The 20560-nt window shown below is 41.4% G+C and overlaps 1 protein-coding gene across 1 annotated transcript; it reads left to right on the forward strand.

The window, feature by feature from the left end:
• Nucleotides 1–293: 293 nt before the first annotated feature.
• On the forward strand, nt 294–15380 carry LOC139464432 (putative uncharacterized protein C7orf78). Its single transcript, XM_071245965.1, has 5 exons — nt 294–371; nt 12521–13014; nt 13486–13582; nt 14267–14409; nt 15237–15380. Exons 2-5 carry the CDS (start codon nt 12529–12531, stop codon nt 15378–15380), a joined length of 870 nt encoding a protein of 289 aa, XP_071102066.1. The 5' UTR covers nt 294–371; nt 12521–12528.
• The last annotated feature ends 5180 nt before the right edge of the window (nt 15381–20560 follow it).

Genomic DNA, 20560 nt, shown 5'->3' on the forward strand with positions numbered 1-20560 from the left:
TATGGGCCGACAGAGAGCCGCAGAGGCTAGAGATTGACACAGACACACACGTAGTGTCAGCACAGGTCCACATTATAAACCCCAGACAGCTATCTCTTCATTTCAGTTGAGTAACTCGTGACATGGCGGTCAGAGAGCTATCCCCAGGCTTTATATAGATCTACTATAACTGCATGCATCGGGGATTTCTGTCAATGGGCAATCAGCAACGCAGGTTTCAACGCGCCCCGTAACTAGGGAAGCTATCGGCAAATGTCGGCGACCTTCGGCAAACAAACTTTGAGGTTGTCGAGTTTATAGAGTCGTATTGTGTTGTCGTTACTGGGATTTAATATGTGGTCTTTCCGAGTTTAGGCTGAGACACACACCAGGTAAGACTATTTTCTCGTTATATATTCTACTATGTACATAGATAGGTATGTGTTAAATATGTCCACGGACATGCCACCGGTCGTCTTGGTCGGTTATAAGTAAATATATATCACTCACGCAGGTAGAAGGCTAAGCAGGCACTTGACGTGTAAAGACAATATGTTTGAGTATGGACAGAAGGACTCGTATTGATGTGTATTTAATAATTATCACATTTCTACCTCATTACCAGGCACGATAAACACACAGTCAGTTATTTCAAGATTTCCGCTAAGTATATTTTGTGTGTGTGAACCTTATTTCCAGTATATTATCTTAATCATGATCAATATGATGATATTTGTACATTATAAACGTTTACGAGTAAACAGTATAGCCAATACTGTATGTTCAAACACACACTGTCAGTTATTTCAACATTTCCTCTAAAGTATATTTTGCATGTGTGAACCTTATTTCCAGTATATTATCTTAATCATGATCAATATGATGATATCTGTACATTATAAACGTTTACGAGTAAACAGTATAGCCAATACTGTATGTTCAAACACACACTGTCAGTTATTTCAACATTTCCTCTAAAGTATATTTTGCATGTGTGAACCTTATTTCCAGTATATTATCTTAATCATGATCAATATGATGATATTTGTACATTATAAACGTTTACGAGTAAACAGTATATCCAATACTGTATGTTCAAACACACACTGTCAGTTATTTCAACATTTCCTCTAAAGTATATTTTGCATGTGTGAACCTTATTTCCAGTATATTATCTTAATCATGATCAGTATGATGATATTTGTACATTATAAACGTTTACGAGAAAACAGTATAGCCAATACTGTATGTTCAAACACACACTGTCAGTTAATTCAACATTTCCTCTAAGTATATTTTGCATGTGTGAACCTTATTTCCAGTATATTATCTTAATCATGATAAATATGATGATATTTGTACATTATAAACGTTTTCGAGTAAACAGTATAGCCAATACTGTATGTTCATAAACACACAGTCAGTTATTTCAACATTTCCTCTAAGTATATTTTGCATGTGTGAACCTTATTTCCAGTATATTATCTTAATCATGATCAATATGATGATATTTGTACATTATAAACGTTTTCGAGTAAACAGTATAGCCAATACTGTATGTTCATAATGTAAAAGTGTAATCGGAAAGTGATATTTGATAGTGATTCATAAACACATGCTCGTGATATTTCGGAATCGGACAGTGGACTTTGCCTTTAATAGGTATTTCTTTTGATTGTGGCAAACAGGTTTTGTCGCTTTTATTCTAAATCATATTGGAAATATATCAGTTTACAATAAAACACAATTAGAAGAACAATACGCGGATGTTGATTTGGCTGGGTGGGTCTGGGCGATAAGGGGTTGTCACACACACACACACACACACACACACACACACACACACACACACACACTCACTCACTCACATTATTTTGAAACATTCTATATGTTTATGAATTCGGAAAATTTATAGGTGTTCGGGTATACTAAAATTAGAAGGAGTACAACGTTATGACTAACTCATTTGATGACGTATTGTCAACAAAATTCCACGACTACCACTCGTATTGCCAATCAGAAATTGTAAACCTCATTTTTCAAAAAGTTGTATCCACGCTTGATAATGGTCTATTTAAATGTAAACCAATATATTTTATTGAAGGCTTTATGATCCCTTTCCCTGATAATAAAAGCACTGCAAGCATTAAACCCTTGTCCTCATGAAAGCAGTATATTAATCAATGTCATTGGCCCAGTGTGAAACGGTGTCAATATATATGTATGTGTGTACAAGTACAACCTAACTCTCTCGTATATCCGTCTGTAGTCTGAGGAAGGATTTATGACGCTGTGTGAATATATTTGACTGATCTGCTTGCCATGGAACGAGCAGAGGAAATTTAAATAGATTTATGTTTTTTTGTGAAGTAATTTACTGTAATTTCACTTGGACAATGTGTACTCAAATACATATTGTTATAACAGTTATTAAAGAATATTTATTAGTGTGTTCGCAAGGTCCGTTATAATTCACCCGACGTCCAATATATAAATATATTGGCTGATACGGATAGTTATTTCCTTCATATGCATATTATTTTTATCAAATTGTTTACAAAACCAAACAACATAAAAACATATTTTTTAGTATAAAGAAATATTTAAATTGACATCTTTGGTTGGGTGTGTGGGTACTGTTTCACATGAAATGAAACAATTCCAGAGAAGTATTTTTTACGTATTATTTTTTGTTTGTTTGTTGTTTAACGCCGTACTCAGCAATATTCCGACAATATGACGGCGGTCTGTAAATAATCGAGTCTGGACAATCTAGTGATTGATATCATGAGCATCGAACTACGCAATTGGGATACGATGACATGCATCAACCAAGTCAGCGAGCCTGACCACTTGATCCCGTTAGTCGCCTCTTACGACAACTATAGGTTTGCTGAAGACGAATTCTAACCCGGATCTTCACGGGCCTTATTACGTATAAAGGCGTATTAGAGCTTTCAGGGAATACATTGCTTGGGCAATCGGAAATTTATTAGGTGATTGGGTTTACGAGAATTTAACTTATAGCAACAATACGATTAATACATTTTCTCATATATTTCAACAGAAAAAAACACAATGAGGAAACACGAATTGACAAATAAGAAAGACCACGCATCCTTTTTCAAAGTTGTCTCTGCGTTTGATAATGGTTGGTTGCTTGGTTGGTTTGTTGTTTAACGCCGCACTCAGCAATATTCCAGCTATATGACGAAGGTCTGTAAATAATCTAGTCTGGACCAGACAATCCAGTGATTGATATCATGAGCATCGATCTACGCAATATCTTATTATTAATATCTTATTGAATATTCTAACATTAATCAATACCTGGAATATTGCTGAGTGCGCCGTTAAGCAACAAATAAACAAACAAACAATAACTATATATCTTAACATAAATCAATAGGTATATATCTTAATACTTAATCGGTAAGTGTATATCGTAACATTAAATAAGTATACATGTATATCTTAACAGTTACCAGCCCCGTGAAGATTCCGGGGTAGAATAGGTCTTCAGCAACCCATGCTTGCCGTAAAAGGTGACTATGCTTGTCGTAAAAGGCCTAGGCGACTAACGGGATCGGGAGGTCAGGCTCGCTGACTTGGTTGATACATGTCATCGATCCAAATTGCGTGGATCGATGCTCATGATATCAGTCACTGGATTGTCTGGTCCAGACTCGATTATTTACAGACCGCCGTCATATAGCTGGAATATTGCCGAGTGCGGCGTTAAACAACAAACAACCAAACCAACCTGATCCTGCTTTAAACCACATCACGATGCAAGAGCTATAAACATAATACCACTAAGGAATCAAACACGCATGCTTTGCGTGACGATCGAATGCTGATCGAACCCTTATAGCAAGCACTCGGCTACCCCACCACTCGACGAAGGCCAACGGTGAGATTATATTAAGACGTCTACAAGACGATTAGCATATGAGTAATCCTAATCTCGCTAATCAATTCTGATCAGATAATGTACACGTGCGTAATACATGATAATCCTTTACACGCTAATCCGTACATAACAGGACGTGGCTTAATCCCGGAGGGGCAAAAACTATGAAAGTGGGTTTTTTTTAAAAAAGAAGACGCCACACTGTTATAGGTTTGGTTTGGTTTGTTGTTTAACGCCGCACTCAGCAATATTCCAGCTATATGACGAAGGTCTGTAAATAATCGAGTCTGGACCAGACAATCCAGTGATTGCGTGGATATATCTATGGGAAAAGGCAATTCTTCCAAAAACAACCAAGCCTAGGGGAAGAGATCTTGTCGCGCGGCTACTGCTTCCAAAGCTACGCGCACACTTGTAGTCCATATGACAGGTTCACCGACAGCGAGACAGATGATGACGATGTCTGTTGTGTTCGCAGGAAATTTACTCCTCACGCCTAACGGTACACTGACACAATCGCATTTGTGAAGTGGGCAGAGTGCAGTAAATGTTTGTTTGGTTGGTTGGTTTGTTGTTTTACGCCGCACTCAGCAATATGACAGCTATATGACGGCGGTCTGTAAAATAATCGTGTCTGGACCAGACAATCCAGTGATTGATATCATGAGCATATTAATCCACGCAATCGGGATCGATGACATGCATCAACCAAGTCAGCGAGCCTGACCAACCGATCCCGTTAGTGGCCTTTTAAACAAGCATAGTCGCCTATTACGGCAAGTATGGGTTGTTGAAGACCTATTCTACCCCGGAATCTTCACGGGTCCTATATGCTTGTGGTAAGAGGCGACTAACGGGATCGGGTGGTCAGGCTCGCTCAATGAAGCAGGTATTTACCCAAATCTACTAAAGTATTCCTACATTTACTTTTAAAAAGCTGCATTATTAAAAACATTTAGTTTAAACATATACTAGATTTAATGTACAATTTACGATAACTAACATACATTGGACATAAAAGTACAAAAAGATACCCATCTTCTAATTTATGATAATTTCTAATATTTGGGCAATAATCACAATTTCTTAATTCTCTTGGTGTATTATTCTATCGTCCCCTTTCAATATTTGATTTATGCACAGTAAATGTTTATATATAATTTCTAAATGTGATTCAAAATGAAACTGTTCCTTTACATTTTTATACAGAAGTAGTTTACCGTTATTTTGTTACTCGACCCGTGAAGATGCGGGATAAAATAGGTCCTCAGCAACCCATGCTTGCCGTAAAAGGCGACTATGCTTGTCGTAATAGGCGACTAACGGGATCGGGTGGTCAGGCTCGCTGACTTGGTTGATGCATGACCTCGATCCCAATTGCGTGGATCGATGCTAATGATATCAATCACTGGATGGTCTGGTCCAGACTCGATTATTTACAGACCGCCGTCATATAGCTGGAATATGTGCTGCGTTAAACAACAAACCAACCAACTAAAAATGAATGATATACACAATGCAGTGCTATCAATCAATGCAATGGGGATTTTCCTCAACCCAGTCAAATCCATATTTGTACAAAATATTTCTGACCTTTTTCGTCTAAGTTAGATTATTTATATTTGAATTCTTTACTTGCAGCTGAAACAAAGTCTGTAAACTATAGTTACAAGTACTTCCAACTTTAAACCAGTATTTTGTGACACGAACATATCTTTTAATATATCATGGAAACACCATCTGTAACTCAGTAATTGAAATTGACATTTTCCTCAAGAGGTGTTCCTTAAACTTCCATATATAAAGAGACACGTGAAGATTCCGGGGTAGAATAGGTCTTCAGCAACACTTGTTTGCCGTAAAAGGCGACTATGCTTTTCGTAAAAGGCGACTAACGGGATCGGTTGTTCAGGCTCGTTGACTTGGTTGATGCATGTCATCGGTCCCAATTGCGTGGCCCGTGAAGATCCGGGGTAGAATAGGTCTTCAGTAACCCATGCTTGCCGTAAAAGGTGACTATGCTTGTCGTAAGAGGCGACTAACGGGATCGGGTGGTCAGGCTCGGTGACTTGGTTGATGCATGTCATCGGTCCTTATTGCGTGGATCGATGCTCATGTTGTCAATCACTGGATTGTCTGGTCCAGACTCGATTATTGCTGAGTGCGGCGTTAAACAACAAACGAAAACCAATTGCGTGGATCGATGCTCATGATGTCAATCACTTGACTGTCTGGTCCAGACTCGATTATTTACAGACCGCCGTCATATAGCTAGAATATTGCTGAGTGCGGCGTTAAACAACAAACCAACCAACCAACCGCATATATAAAGAACCGGAGACAATGCCTGTATTATATATACATGCTGAATTCCTGATACGTTTACACAGTGTATGATTTATGTATAAAGATAACAACTTCGTGAGAAAATCAATGGAATTAACGAGAGAGGAGCCAATAAAACCGCAGTAAAACAATGAGACGAGGCTCACTAGGGTAACAATGTCACAGTGTAATGAAATAACAATCAATATCAATGTTTCCATTTGGAGAGTAATGGTTGAAGAAGAGCTGAAGACCCTATGAAGGAATACGAGATGGCTTTATCTAAAGTTAGTGCTTTTTTTCGACAGTAAAGAGTTTAATTTCGTGTGACAAGAGTTGTTCTCTTGTAATACTTTTTTGCTGTGTGCAAATAAAACTATTTCTTTCACCAGTTAATATTTCAATCATTATACATTTCTTTGACCCGTGAAGATTCCGGGGTAGAATAGGTCTTCAGCAACCCATACTTGCCGTAAAAGGCGACTATGCTTGTCGTAAAAGGCGACAAAAGGCTTTGGGTGGTCAGACTCGCTGACTTGGTTGATACATGTCATCGATCCCAATTGCGGGGATCGATGTTCATGCTGTCAATAACTGGATTGTCTGGTCCAGCCTCGATTATTTACAGCTGGAATATTGCTGAGTGCGGCGTTAAACAACAAACATACAAACCTTTGTTACATCCCACTGTTTAGAATTGGCCTCTTTCAACGAGTGAGTGAGTGAGTGAGTTGGGTTTAACGCCGCTTTTAACAGTATTCCAGTTATATCACGGCGTGTCAGCTTAATGTGGGAGGAAAGTCCCAAGTGATGCAGGTCTCAGACGTTTACCACTTCGGTGAAACCCACGAGCACGGGTATGGTGCTGACAAACCTAGAAACATAATTGGGGCGAACCGGGATTCGAACCCACAATCATAGGTTTCTGGCGTGCCCAAGGGACGCAACTCTGCACAGCGAATCGCGGCGCCTTAGACGACTGGGCCACCCGTGCGGCCTCTTTCAACGAATGTAAGTCGTTACAGGCGACCTAATAGATCGGTGTCAGGCTTGGTGACCTGGTTGATGGCGTGTCGTCATACCCGACGGTGTGGATCGGTGATCATAATATCAACCACTGGATTGTCTAGTCCAGACATTCAGTATTTACACACAGCCGTCATATAACTGGACTCTTGCTGATTGTGGCGTTAAAAACACATACAACTAAAAAAGTTTAGTTTTGTAGTGTTTCTTATCCATAATACAAAAGTAGGATTATAAGAAATATATGAAGTGTTTTTTGAAAAGCTACCGTGCTGGTATATTAGTCGTGCTGCTCCTCTGTTGACACGTACACGGAGTCGGGTTGTTTGCTAAGTCAGGAAATCAATGCACTGTACAAGTACATGTAGGTCGCTCACTACGATCTATATTTACCACTAAGATATCATGTTACGCTTTGCTTCGGTTGAGATATAATCTATGTAGATGGTAAGATTTACCAATAGGTATTATACTCTCAATCCCACATATGAGAGTCCTCACCTACTTTCCATCAATGGAAGCTTTGTTCTTTTAAGTTGAGTCTCCACTTTTTTCATGACCTAAATAGTCACTAGCCTCCTTCCACGATGTGAACAAGCCTCTTTTTCATGATGTTAACTGTCCCCTTCTATAATAGTAACAATATTCCCTTACATGATGTTAACCCCACTCACGTCTATAATATAAACCAGACCCCTTTCCATGAAGTTAACACGTTGAAGGTCCGGGGTAGAATAGGTCTTCAGCAACCCATGCTTGCCGTAAAAGGCGACTGTGCTTGTCGTGAGAGGCGATCGGGATCGGGATCGGGTGGTCAGGCTCGTTAACTTGTTTGATACATGTCATCGTTCACAATTGCCTGGATCGATGGTCTGGTCCAGACTTGATTATTTACAGATAGCTTTCATATAGCTGTAATATTGCTGAGTGCGGCGTTACCTTGACGATAACCGCACCCTCCCCCCATTCCATAAAGTTAACCAGTACACTTCCATGATGTCAACACTATCCCACCTTTCCTCGATGTTAACTTCACCTCCCTTGATGTTAAACAGCACCCATCTATGATGTTCACAACACCTCCTCTTCAATGATGTTAGCCAGTCCCCCTTCCACGATGTTAACCACGCCCTCGCCACACACACATTCCACGATGTTAAACAGCTCTCTTCCTTGATGTTAACCCCACTCCTTTAAATAATGTTAAACAGCATCCTTCCACGATGTTAACCACGCCCTCTCCACACACACATTCCACGATGTAAACCAGCTCTCTTCCTTGATGTTAACCCCACTCCTTTAAATAATGTTAAACAGCATCCTTCCACGATGTTAACCACGCCCTCTCCACACACACATTCCACGACGTTAACCAGCTCTCTTCCTTGATGTTAACCCCACTCCTTTAAATAATGTTAAACAGCATCCGTCCACGATGTTAACCACGCCCTCTCCACACACATTCCACGATGCTAACCAGCTCTCTTCCTTGATGTTAACCCCACTCCTTTAAATAATGTTAAACAGCATCCTTCCACGATGTTAACCACGCCCTCTCCACACACACATTCCACGATGTTAACCAGCTCTATTCCTTGATATTAACCCCACTCCTTTAAATAATGTTAAACAGCATCCGTCCACGATGTCAACCACACCCTCTCCACACACACATTCCATGATGTTAACTCCACCTTCTCTTCAATGATTTTAAACAGACTCCTTCCATGACGTTAACCCCACCCATGCCCTCTTAATGTTAACCCCAGATACCCCTTCCGTGATATTGAATAAACCCCTTCCATGTTGTTAACCCCACATCCTCTTCCATGATGTTAATACCTTTCCCTGCTGTGATGTTAATCGGCCCCCTTCCATAATGTTAACAATACATCCCCTTCCATGATGTTAACCTCACCTCCCCTTCCATGATGTTAATCCAAGCTCCTTTTCAAGGATGTCAACCCCACCCCCCACCCCTCCATGATATCAACCCCACCTCCCAGTCCATGATGTTAACCCCATCTCGCATTCCATGTTAACCCCACCTCCAACTCCATGATGTTAACCCCACCTTGCACTCCCATGTTAACCCCACCTTCCATTCCATGATGTTAACCCCACCTCTCATTCAATGTTAACCCCACCTCCAACTCCATGATGTTAACCCCACCTCGCATTCCATGTTAACCCCATCTCCCATTCCATGATGTTAACCCCACCTCGCACTCCATGTTAACCCCACCTTCAATTCCATGATGTTAACCCCACCTCCCATTCCAAGATGTATTGTTTAGTGTGGGGATCTCGGCAACAGAAGACAGAACCGAGTCTCCTTGTAAGTACGTGAAAGTATGTCGCCTTGGCAACGCTATAGATTATAAAGATTTCTTATCTTTAAGTGGTATTATAGAAGCTGTAGTATCAGTAAAGACAAAACAGACTTATTGATTTCAACTATATTTGTAATGGGACGTGTCGGTGCAGGTGCTCTTAACGTATGGAGTAATAAATCTACAAATGAGGCTGCAAACACCCTTTAGATACGCGGGATTTGGGGGTGTTATCAACAATAATCCGGTCTCAGGAGATGGATATGCGGGACATTAAGAAAATCGTTTTATTAAGCAGATTCAACATTTTAAAGGAAATCGTGTTCGTAAAACATTTCATTATATATTTCATTTTATTTCAATATTTTTTCAGTAATTTAACTTCAAATCACACCCTTGAATGAGTGTGAGTGAGTTGGGTTTAACGCCGTTTTTAACATTATTCCAGTAATATCACGGCGTGTCAGCTTAATGTGGGAGGAAAGCCCGAAGACATTCAGGTCTTAGACGGTTACCACTTCGGTGAAACCGACGAGCACGGGTATGGTGCTGACAAACCTAGAAACATAATCGGGGCGAACCGGGATTCGAACCCACAATCATAGGTTTCTGGCGTGCCCAAGGGACGCAACTCTGCACAGCGAATCGCGGCGCCTTAGACGACTGGGCCACCCGTGTCCCCACCCTTGTATGACCTGGGAACGGGTTCTGGGCTATAGGTTTTCTCCTGTGATCGACTTTCTGCCTTTGTAGAGTAAAAATCTGACGTGTGCTTTTGAGACTCGTGTTGAGTTGAATTCATGATTCAGAGGTGAGATTCAGAGTGAAAAGATGATAACTTGGATTCAGCGGAGGAGGGGGTGGGCACCTACCCACCTGGGTAAAACATGGCCCCTCTGCTAACTTGCTTGATAACGGTTTGCTTGTTGTTTAACGCCGTGCTCAGCAATATTCCAGCTATATGACGACGGTCTACATAATCGGGTCTGGACCTGATAATCCAGTCACTGACATCATGAGCATCGATCCACGCAATTGGGATACGATGACCGAGTCAGCGAGCCTGACAACCCGATCCCGTTAGTCGCATCTTACTACAAGCATAATCGCCTTTACGACAAGCATGGGTTGCTGAAGACCTACTCTACCCCGGCTCTTCACGAGTAACATAAGGAGAGTAGCCAGATAATGTTAGCATCATTTGATCTAACAGCTAAATATCGGTCTTAAATCTTCTCTGACGGACGTTTGTCTCTGTAATAATAAAAAAACTGTGTCGTTTCAATATTTCTTTTACGGTAATTGTCAATGTACATTCCATATTCATAACAGAGTGTACAATGTACTGAATCAATTCATCACACAGCTCATATTTATGTACAAGTCTCAACATATTAAAGAGAATTGTATTGCCAAGTCAGTGGAATAATATATGTTTGAAATACAATTTACAGCTGGGTCTGCTTAGCTTTCCAAACATTAGGAGGGATTGCTTATCATTACAACACTCAACACTGACAATTTTGAGACTGTCAAGGACAACAGGGTTGGCTGTTTGTTTTGGAAGCATTTGGACCTTTTACAAAAATAACGCTGTGTAGCTTCAAACATTTCATATTCCCTGCCATTAGTTGACCCAAGACATTACAGCCAAACAGTGCACTTGGTAGTAACACTCTTTCCCAGACACGAACAGCTGATGTAGGGTTCAATCCTCCAAAGTACAGGCCATATCCGTGATTGATTATCTTTCTCAGCTGTTGGATTCTGATTAATTGTTTGGGTCAATTTTATATTTAAGCGGTCTTCATTTAAGTTGTAAAAGGAAGTAACTTTTTTGTTGTTGGTATCGCTATGTGCAGGAGACTGTGCTGTGAGCGGGGGACCGTTGAGGTTATAAAACGGTAATTATGCAAATAAATACAAAACTTAAGTAACCGATAAGTAAGACATTATTAAAGTGACCGTTTATTTTCATATTTGGGTCTAAATATTAGTATATTCATAGACGTTTCTGAATTATTTTGCAGTCAATCAAGCCGACAGCGCTACCTTAGTATTTCGTGGCAACGGCACCCTTCAACTAGAACAAGAATCTGTTAGAATATGAAACTAAGAATTAGAATAATTGATGAAGTTGAAGAATGATTTGACGTCCTCAATTCTCGAAACCCACATCAACAGTTCCCAGGCAGCTCGTGACCTTTCATAAGATGATTTCGAATTACTGATATACACCCCCAATAGAATCCATGATTCCTGTAGGCGAGTTCATCCTTTCCACGAGATACACGTGGACACAGTTCTGGTTTGCTGTAAGGAGATATAGTTAATAAGGCATTTTTACTAACGTTGTATACGAGTTGCCATTTACAGGCATATCGGTGTGCGTGCGTGCGTGCGTGCGTGCGTGCGTGCGTGCGTGCGTGTGTGTGTGGCTGCTTATACTAGTCTGGACTGATGTCGATTTATAGTGCTAGCTCACTGAGATACCATGCCGCAGTTTAACATGAATACCCCACTCAGACACAGTATACTGACTCCAAGCCGACCAGTCCTTGTTTTAGCCCCTTAATGCCCTTAATGTTGTCGCGTGTTGTTGGTATTTGTATTCTGTCATGGATCGATCGTGCCATAGACCCCCGTTTCTGTTATGTTACTGGTATGAATCAAAATCCGCTCTTTACACTTTTAATGTGATCAGGACATTCTTTCACCAATGGCTTGCCTTTGCATGTGTTTCTGACGGCGCCTTTTCGCGAACACTTGATCCATTATTATTTGATAGTGATTCATAAATATATGCTCATGACATAGTTGGAATGGTGCAATCGACTCTGCTATTGGCAGAGATTTCTTTATATGGAAATATGGAATATGAAAGGGTATTGTCGCTTTTGTTACAAATAAATGAAATAACAATTTTATGTATAATTACAAACAGGTCTGACTATGGCGACAACACTCAGCCAGTCCGGTGTGGAGGCTGACACGTCACGCCCACCAAGCGGAAAGAGCTCACTGGGGATAGTCCAGTTCGGTTTCCACGCCAAAACAAGCTTTGATGCAGATGACGCGTTGCTCCAAACTAGAAGCGAAAAATTAAAAGTTAAAAAGAACACCAAAGACGATGATATATGGAGGAAGCCACCCCCTGACTTCAGGGTGGCTGTGTATGACCCTAGGCCCCCCAAACGCAACACCATCGACTCCATGCAGCCCTGGCGGTACGGAACCATCCCGGGAGAGCGGACAAGGGTTAAGAGGGAGCGGGCATCGTTACTGCCGGTCATCTTTCGTGACAATGGCCAAAAGGAGGCAAAGTTCGTGACGAGATTCCATATACCCCGGCCCTTCACCGCTAAGAAACAGTTCGTGAGAGACGGGATGTACCCAGCAAAAGAGTACGAGACGCCGCAGAGGCACGACTTCAGACGAGTGAGTGAGGCGCATGCCGTTGTCTTTCAGTAACGTTGTTACCAGTCGTCATAATAGGCCATGAGATTTCATTAACTTTGTCACTTGTTATAACCCTATTACTCGTTTGCCCAGCCAAGTTTCTACCCGCTTTCTGTATGTCAGACTGAACTATTGATATGGATATCGAAATATTGAACCCGCGAAGATCCGGGGTAGAATAGGTCTTCAGCAACCCATGCTTGCCATAAAAGGCGACTATGCTTGTCGTAAGAGGCGACTAACGGGCTCACAGACTTGGTTGATGCATGTCATCAATCCCAATTGCGTGGATCGATGCTCATGATATTAATCACTGGATTGTCTGGTTCAGACTCGATTATTTACAGACCGCCGTCATATAGCTGGAATATTGCTGAGTGTGGCGTTAATCAAACAAACAAACAAATCTGTCTGTCATGTTTAAAGTACATAAATATCTGTGTTGCTCAGTATCCGCCAATCAAAAGCCTCGGGTTGCCAGAGTTCTTGACAGACCACGAGAAGGATCCCTATGACATCCGCTTCAACAGTGACCACCTCAATACAAGTATGTCGTATTTTGTCATGTAGATATCAGCTCACTTAATCCACATGTTCGAAACCAAACATACCTGACAGAGCCACACAATACCCCGAGAGAGAGCGTGTTTGTATTGGTCCAGATTAATGCCAATGTTATAGTGCTAGCCATCTGAGATACCATGCCAGTTTAATACCCCACTCGATCCCCGGCCGCGTCATACCAAAAGACGTTTAAAAAATGGTACTTGTTGTTACCCTGTCTGGCGCTCGGCATTAAGGGGCTAAAACAAGGACTGGTCGGCTCGGAGTCAGTATACTGTGTCTGAGTGGGGTATTCATGTTAAACTGCGGCATGGTATCTCAGTGAGCTAGCACTATAAATCGGCATCAGTCCAGACTAGTACAAGCAGCCACACACACACACACACACGTGCATGCACGTCGCTATATAAGTGCAATAATCTTGGACGCAACGTTAAACCTAATTTCACCTCACCTCCCCTAATACCCCACTCAGACGTAGTATGCTGATTCCCAGTCGACCAGTCCTTGTTTCAGCCTCTTAATGCAAAGCGCCATATGTGTTTACGATAGCCTTTTCCTCATGTTTAACATACGAGTATTTCTACACGTATCGTTACCAATATGGTTCAATATTCCCGTTCAACCAAACTGTATACGTGTTTATGTGTACATACGTACGTTACAGTACACGGCTTGACTCTGGGCTGCGTGGAACGCGACCTCGTGAACGAACGCCAGATGGCGCCAGCGATGCCCTCACAGCCAAAATTCGAATCTGAACTCATCTTGTCCAGGGACCCCTGGCCTACCAAGAGCGGAGCTTACACGGTGAGTATAATAAATACCCTTCACGTTAGGCTTAACGCCGCCGAGGGGCGGTCGGGTAGCCTAGTGGTTAAAGCGTCAGCTTGTCACTCCGAAGGCCCGGGTTCGATTCCCCATATGGGTACAGTGTATGAAGCCCATTTCTGGTGTCCCCCGCGGCGATATTGCTGGAATACTGTTAAAAGCGGCGTAAAACTATATTCACCCACTTAATACCGCCGAACATTATTTCGGTAAAATTAGCGTGTCAGGCTGGTGGCCCCTGTCGTGATATTGCTGGAATATTGCTAAAAGCGGCGTAAAACCAAACTAAATCACCTGAAGCCTGAAGTGATGCAGGTATTATACGTTTACCACTTGGATGAATCCCAGGAACACGGATACGATGCTCACAAACCAAGATCATAAAAAGGATGTGTCTGAGACTAGCACCATGATCTTGTCCTGGCGCGCCTAACGGACGGAATCTTGAGCAGTGAATTGCATCCTCGTAGATGAATCAGCTAGGGTTAGACACGTGAAGATCCGGGGTAGAATAGGTCTTCAGCAGTTCATGCTTGCCGTAAAGGCGACCATGCTTGTCGCAAGAGGCGACTCGACTAACGTGATCGGGTGGTCAGACTCATTGACTTGGTTGATGCATGTCATCGATCCCAATTGCGTGGAACGATGCTCATGTTGTCAATCACTGGATTGTCTGGTCGAAACTCGATTACTTACAGACCGCCGTCATATAGCTGGAATATTGGTGAGTTCGGCGTTAAGCAACAAACAAACAAAAGCTAGGGTCAATTTACTGTGACTAATGACCTTGAACTTGTCTCTTTCAGCGTCACCGTCGACGTAACCGCCAGGCATACAGCGCCTTCATGGAGCGCGTGGAGACGGAGTTGGTCACGCAGTGGGCACGTGAGAAGCTGGAGAAGGTTTTGCAGGAATACGAGGAAAGACGCCAGACCGTTAAAGAGTCTTAGCATCACCTAGGGGAACTTCATTCTTGTGGTCCTCGCCTCAACAGGGAAGTCAGTGTATATACCGATCTTCTACATTGGCAACACGTTTGACACGGTCCCATTAACAGCCAGTCTTCACCAGCGGACGTAAAACCTTTGGATGAACAGAACTTAAGATGGATGCAAATATTCGAGAAGCAATATGCGTTTTGGAGTTGTGCTACGTTTGTTGAAAACATGTCACTAAACGATGTAGGTTTGTTTTTGTACTGTTACATGACGCGGATGCTTCAATGCCCAACCCTGCATCCACAAACACCACCCCCAAGCCCACCCTCCCCACCCACCACACTGGTTGTGATGTTACATATAAGGTACAATCTGATATCTCCATACACATGATATCATTACCATGGATGGTCGTGTTGTTCAACAATGGCACAACTTGCTCGTTTTTCAGCAAGACCAGGATGTGGCTTACGTTCCCATAAAATCAATGTATTACAACCGTCGTCAGTACAGGGTTATCGGACCCTCTTTCAAGACATTGGGAGACAATAACATAAATCATTGAGCTGCTTAACATTTCAAATTTCAAATTACAGACAAGATAAAGTAAGTGTTATATGCATATTGTGTCGGTACCTAGACCTACTAGCCGTTAATGCTTTATAGACATCGACATTCAGTATACACGTAGGCGGCTTATGTCTAGATATCGGAACTTATACCACTCAACTTTTGTTGGGATATCGAAATATTGAACCCGTGAAGATCCGGGATAGAATAGGTCTTCAGCAACCCATGCTTGTCGTAAGAGGCGACTATTTTTTTTCACTTTAGATGAAGTTTATTTGTCATTCATTTTTTATTGCAAATATTGTCTCTAATGGGTCTATACTTAAACTAAAAAGTCACCCTATCCTGCTTGACCCGTGAAGATCCGGGATAGAATAGGTCTTCAGCAACCCATGCTTGTCGTAAGAGGCGACTAACGGGATCGGATGATCAGGCTCGCTGACTTGGTTGATGCACGTCATCGATCCCAATTGTGTGGATTTTCGCTCATGATGTGAATCACTGGATTGTCTGGTCCAGACTCGATTATTTACAGACCGCCGTCATATAGCTGGAATATTGCTGACAACAAACCAACCAACCAACCATCAAAGCTTGAGACTGTAGCATATATCCAGTATATTGAAGGCGTACCATGGCCTTGGTTGTAGCAGTTCTCGAGTTAATGGATAAGTTATGTACAGACAGGCTGTCTTCCACGTTATATATTCATGAATATTATCAACTAAACCTACACTGGAATCGGAAAACCTGTCGGTTGAGGAAAATATTTCAGATATATGAGACGTAACACACTTATTGTAAACTGTCTTCGTATTTTGTTTCAAAACTGAGTCGGGACTTATTGATTTAACGTCTTGTAGATAGGAGACAAGTGGAAACACGTCGTAAACTAAAATGGTAAAAAGTAATAACAACTTTCTGGTTCAACAGTTGAGATTATTGTGTGGCCATATATACACACCGACAAAAGAAACGCGAATACAATAAATGTTGGTTAATTGAGAGGAATTACTCATATTCAAGAGGTATTGGATTGGTTCGATGCACAAACGAACATACATGTACTGCATGGTATGTTGTGTGAAACGACGCTCATGAACGCATTACATGTGACGTCATCAACTCATGACTCGAGATGCACCATTTGTCTCGTGCAGGATTAGAGTGTAAAGTTTGGCAATCACATGCGGCATATCCTGATAAGCGTAAGGACACTCTGTGGTAACACTTGACGGATTGTTAGTTCTGCCATTACGTGGTACATGTTGAAAATATATCTTCTCAAAGTACATACTTCTGTATATGTTTCTATAGTTCCCGTTTCTTTTGGCGGTGAGTATATTCACAAACAATCTGTGACACCAAGTACCAAATTCTTACCCCAGATCTTACCCTGCAACTATCATAGTAATGGGATTGAGTGAGTGAGTTGTGTTTTACACCGCTTTTAACAAAATTCCAGTTATATCACAGTGTGTAAGCTTAATGTGGGAGGAAAGCCCGAAGTGATGCAGGTCTCAGACGTTTACCACTTCCATGAAACCCCCGAGCACGGGTATGGTGCTGACAGACCAAGAAACATAATCGGGAAGAACCAGGATCCAAACCACAATCATAGGTTTCTGGCGTGCCCAAGGGAAGCAACTCTGCACAGCGAATCGACTGGGCTACCCGTGCCCCCAGTAATGGGATTGACCTGGGTCTATTTATTTGAGGATCTTAGAGACACTCGGTGATATTTTTTTAGGGTGTCAGGAAGTGTCTGGGGATATGTATATACTTGCCTCAATCTCCAATAGGCCTAATGATTTCAGGGGCGGTCGGGTAGCCTAGTGGTTAAAGCGTTCGTTCGTCACGCCGAAGACCTGGGTTCGATTCCCGACATGGGTACAATGTGTGAAGCCCATTTCTGGTGTCCCCCGCCATGATATTGCTGGAATATTGCTAAAAGCGGCGTAAAACCATACTCACTCACTCACTCTAATGATTTCATAGCTCTGCGCATGACCGGAAGCCTGATCTACTTTATGCTAATCAAAGAGAATGATCTCGCATTGCATGGTTTTAATACCAACACGATTATAGGTCACATGTGACTTCAGATAACTTGCGTCCATTCCCTGGTGTCATCCATACATGGCTCACCAGCTTGTGTCCGGAAAAAAATGTTATTGTGGATAATTCAAAAGATTTTATGGTGATAATCCTATTGTTTTATGTTGATAATCCTCTTGTTTTATTTTGATTTCTATTATTTATGGAGTCATGTCTCACAAACAGCATTAAAGGTAATATTGTTTTACATAAGTATATATTTATAGTTGCATTTGCTCACAAAACCCAAACAGTATTACTTACCTGCTCAAACGCACCTGCTAACCATATTACCTACACATGTAGATAGAGTGTATATGCTATATATCTTGAAGATGGGTTATTCTATTAAAATGGTGAAATCATAATTGCTTTGTCTTATATCTTAACCCTTCTGATCTCGATCTCGCACAAGTCCAAGCTGTCTTCCAAGCATGTAGTCAGTATCTTGGATTTAAGACAAAAGAGATGAGATCCAGTCATCTGAAGTGATGCAGGGCCCCGTTCCTCAAAGCGATCTTAGTGCTACGATAATCATAAACCTATGTTGGGGTATGGGACTTACGATCACCTTAGTGCTAGGATCGCTTTGTGGAACGGGGCCCAGGTCTCAGACCTTTACCACTTTGGTGAAACCCACGAGCAGGGTATGGTGCTGGCAAACCTAGAAACATAATCGGGGCAAACCAGGATTGGAACCCACAATCATATGTTCCTGGCATGTGCAAGGGACCCAAAACAACATTGCACAGTGAATTGCCACGCCTTCGTCTAGGGGTGAAAGAATACAGCAAGGTCCTGATACATGGGTCACGATACAATACTCATATTTACATCAGATCGCATGGAATTTTCAGGAATAATCAGGGTGAATCTGGGATCCGAACCCAAGATCTAGGTTCCTAGCATGCCTAAAAGATGCAACTCTAAACACCAAATCGCCCCAGTGAGTGAATGGCACATCACCCTGGTCTGTAAGCACCCACATGGAGACAAGCATGGGATCTTTGTTTGTGCGTTGTTTAAAATGTATCTGCACCCAGCACTGTTCCAGCTCTGTAGCTGAGTCAATCCAGTGACTGATATGAGAAACAATCAACCAAGGCTTGATCACCTGATTCATAACAAGCACTGGCTCTATGTATCTCGAGATGATAGTCGAGCGTTGAAGTCTGGAGAACTTATCAGCCCCAATGGCGAGATATGGCTACAGCGGCCTTACCTGCACCAGGATCTCCACAGGGAGACAAGGATGGAGGACACAATCCACTATTGGCAAGATGTCATATAGTCGAAAATGATAAAACGAAAAGGATCCACACATTTATTTCCAATCAAACAATGTTTCAAACAATACTGTCTGAGGTACAAAAAACAATGGTCATCAGGTAAAAAAACCTCAAAGTATGGTACCTATACCAGTCCTAGATGAATTCTGCAGAATGATTCGCAGAATATGTGACAACGCGGAATTCCTGAAAAGTCCGGAAATTTGCCCTTGTTTTTATCAACCAATGCACTATTTTTCCTTATTTTCAAGCTTTTCAGTTGGAATTTTGCACTTGAATGATGATGCCAAAACATGCGATTCATACTCACAAAATATGAAACCTGCAACACCATGAAATTTGGAATAATTAATTCTCACTTGATAAAAGAGACATTATATAATATTAAGACAAAGTTCTCCTACATGGGTTTCAAGGTTCCACTGACATTGTTATATACACCTGGAAGGAAATAACAACTAAAAATATACTTTCATATAAACTTCCCATTTCACAAAACTGTATCATGCATCACTTTCAAGTGCCTCATCTGCTTCTTCGCCTCATATGATAAGTGAGTGACAGAGTTAGGTTTATAAAAATATAGAAAGAAAATAAGGGGCGGTGCTTAACCTTTTTCCAGGTATATAGATGGAACACACTGGTCATGGAAGACAGCTATAGGTATAACATGAAATGACAACAACCGGTAGCCTCTATATGTAGATACCGTATTTGATGTAATAAGCGCCCAGGGCGCTCTAAAAATTAGAAAGAGGGGGCTCTTATTAGAATAATATTTTGGTGAAAAAAATAGAGTTGACAGATAAATTTTGTGGTTTATGCTGACAACCTGAAATGTTTATATGCGACATATATATTTTTCCAGAATTTAATTGCCCATAATTAAGGATGCATATAACACGAGTATGTACTATACGCGAATAAATAAGTCTTTTGTACATTGATCAATCGGAAGGGGTGCTGATTGGGATTGTTCACTAGCCAATATATTAAGAAATATTGCCATGGGCGCTTATAAGGGCGGGCGCTTATTACGTCAAATACGGTATATGTAGATAAACATTCCCACATGTGCATCAACAAAATACCCTGCACTTGTACATACTGGGACAAAAGTATGTCTCTCATTTAGCCTATAATATCCTCCCTCAGGCTAAGACTTCTTATTAATCAACATAGAAACATTAAAAAATTGCTTTGCATCTTAGCCACAATTAATAATTCTACTGTAAA

The sequence above is a fragment of the Haliotis cracherodii genome, unplaced genomic scaffold, assembly GCF_022045235.1.
Source record: "Haliotis cracherodii isolate W230 unplaced genomic scaffold, xgHalCrac1.p SCAF_17, whole genome shotgun sequence".
NCBI lineage: Eukaryota > Metazoa > Mollusca > Gastropoda > Lepetellida > Haliotidae > Haliotis > Haliotis cracherodii.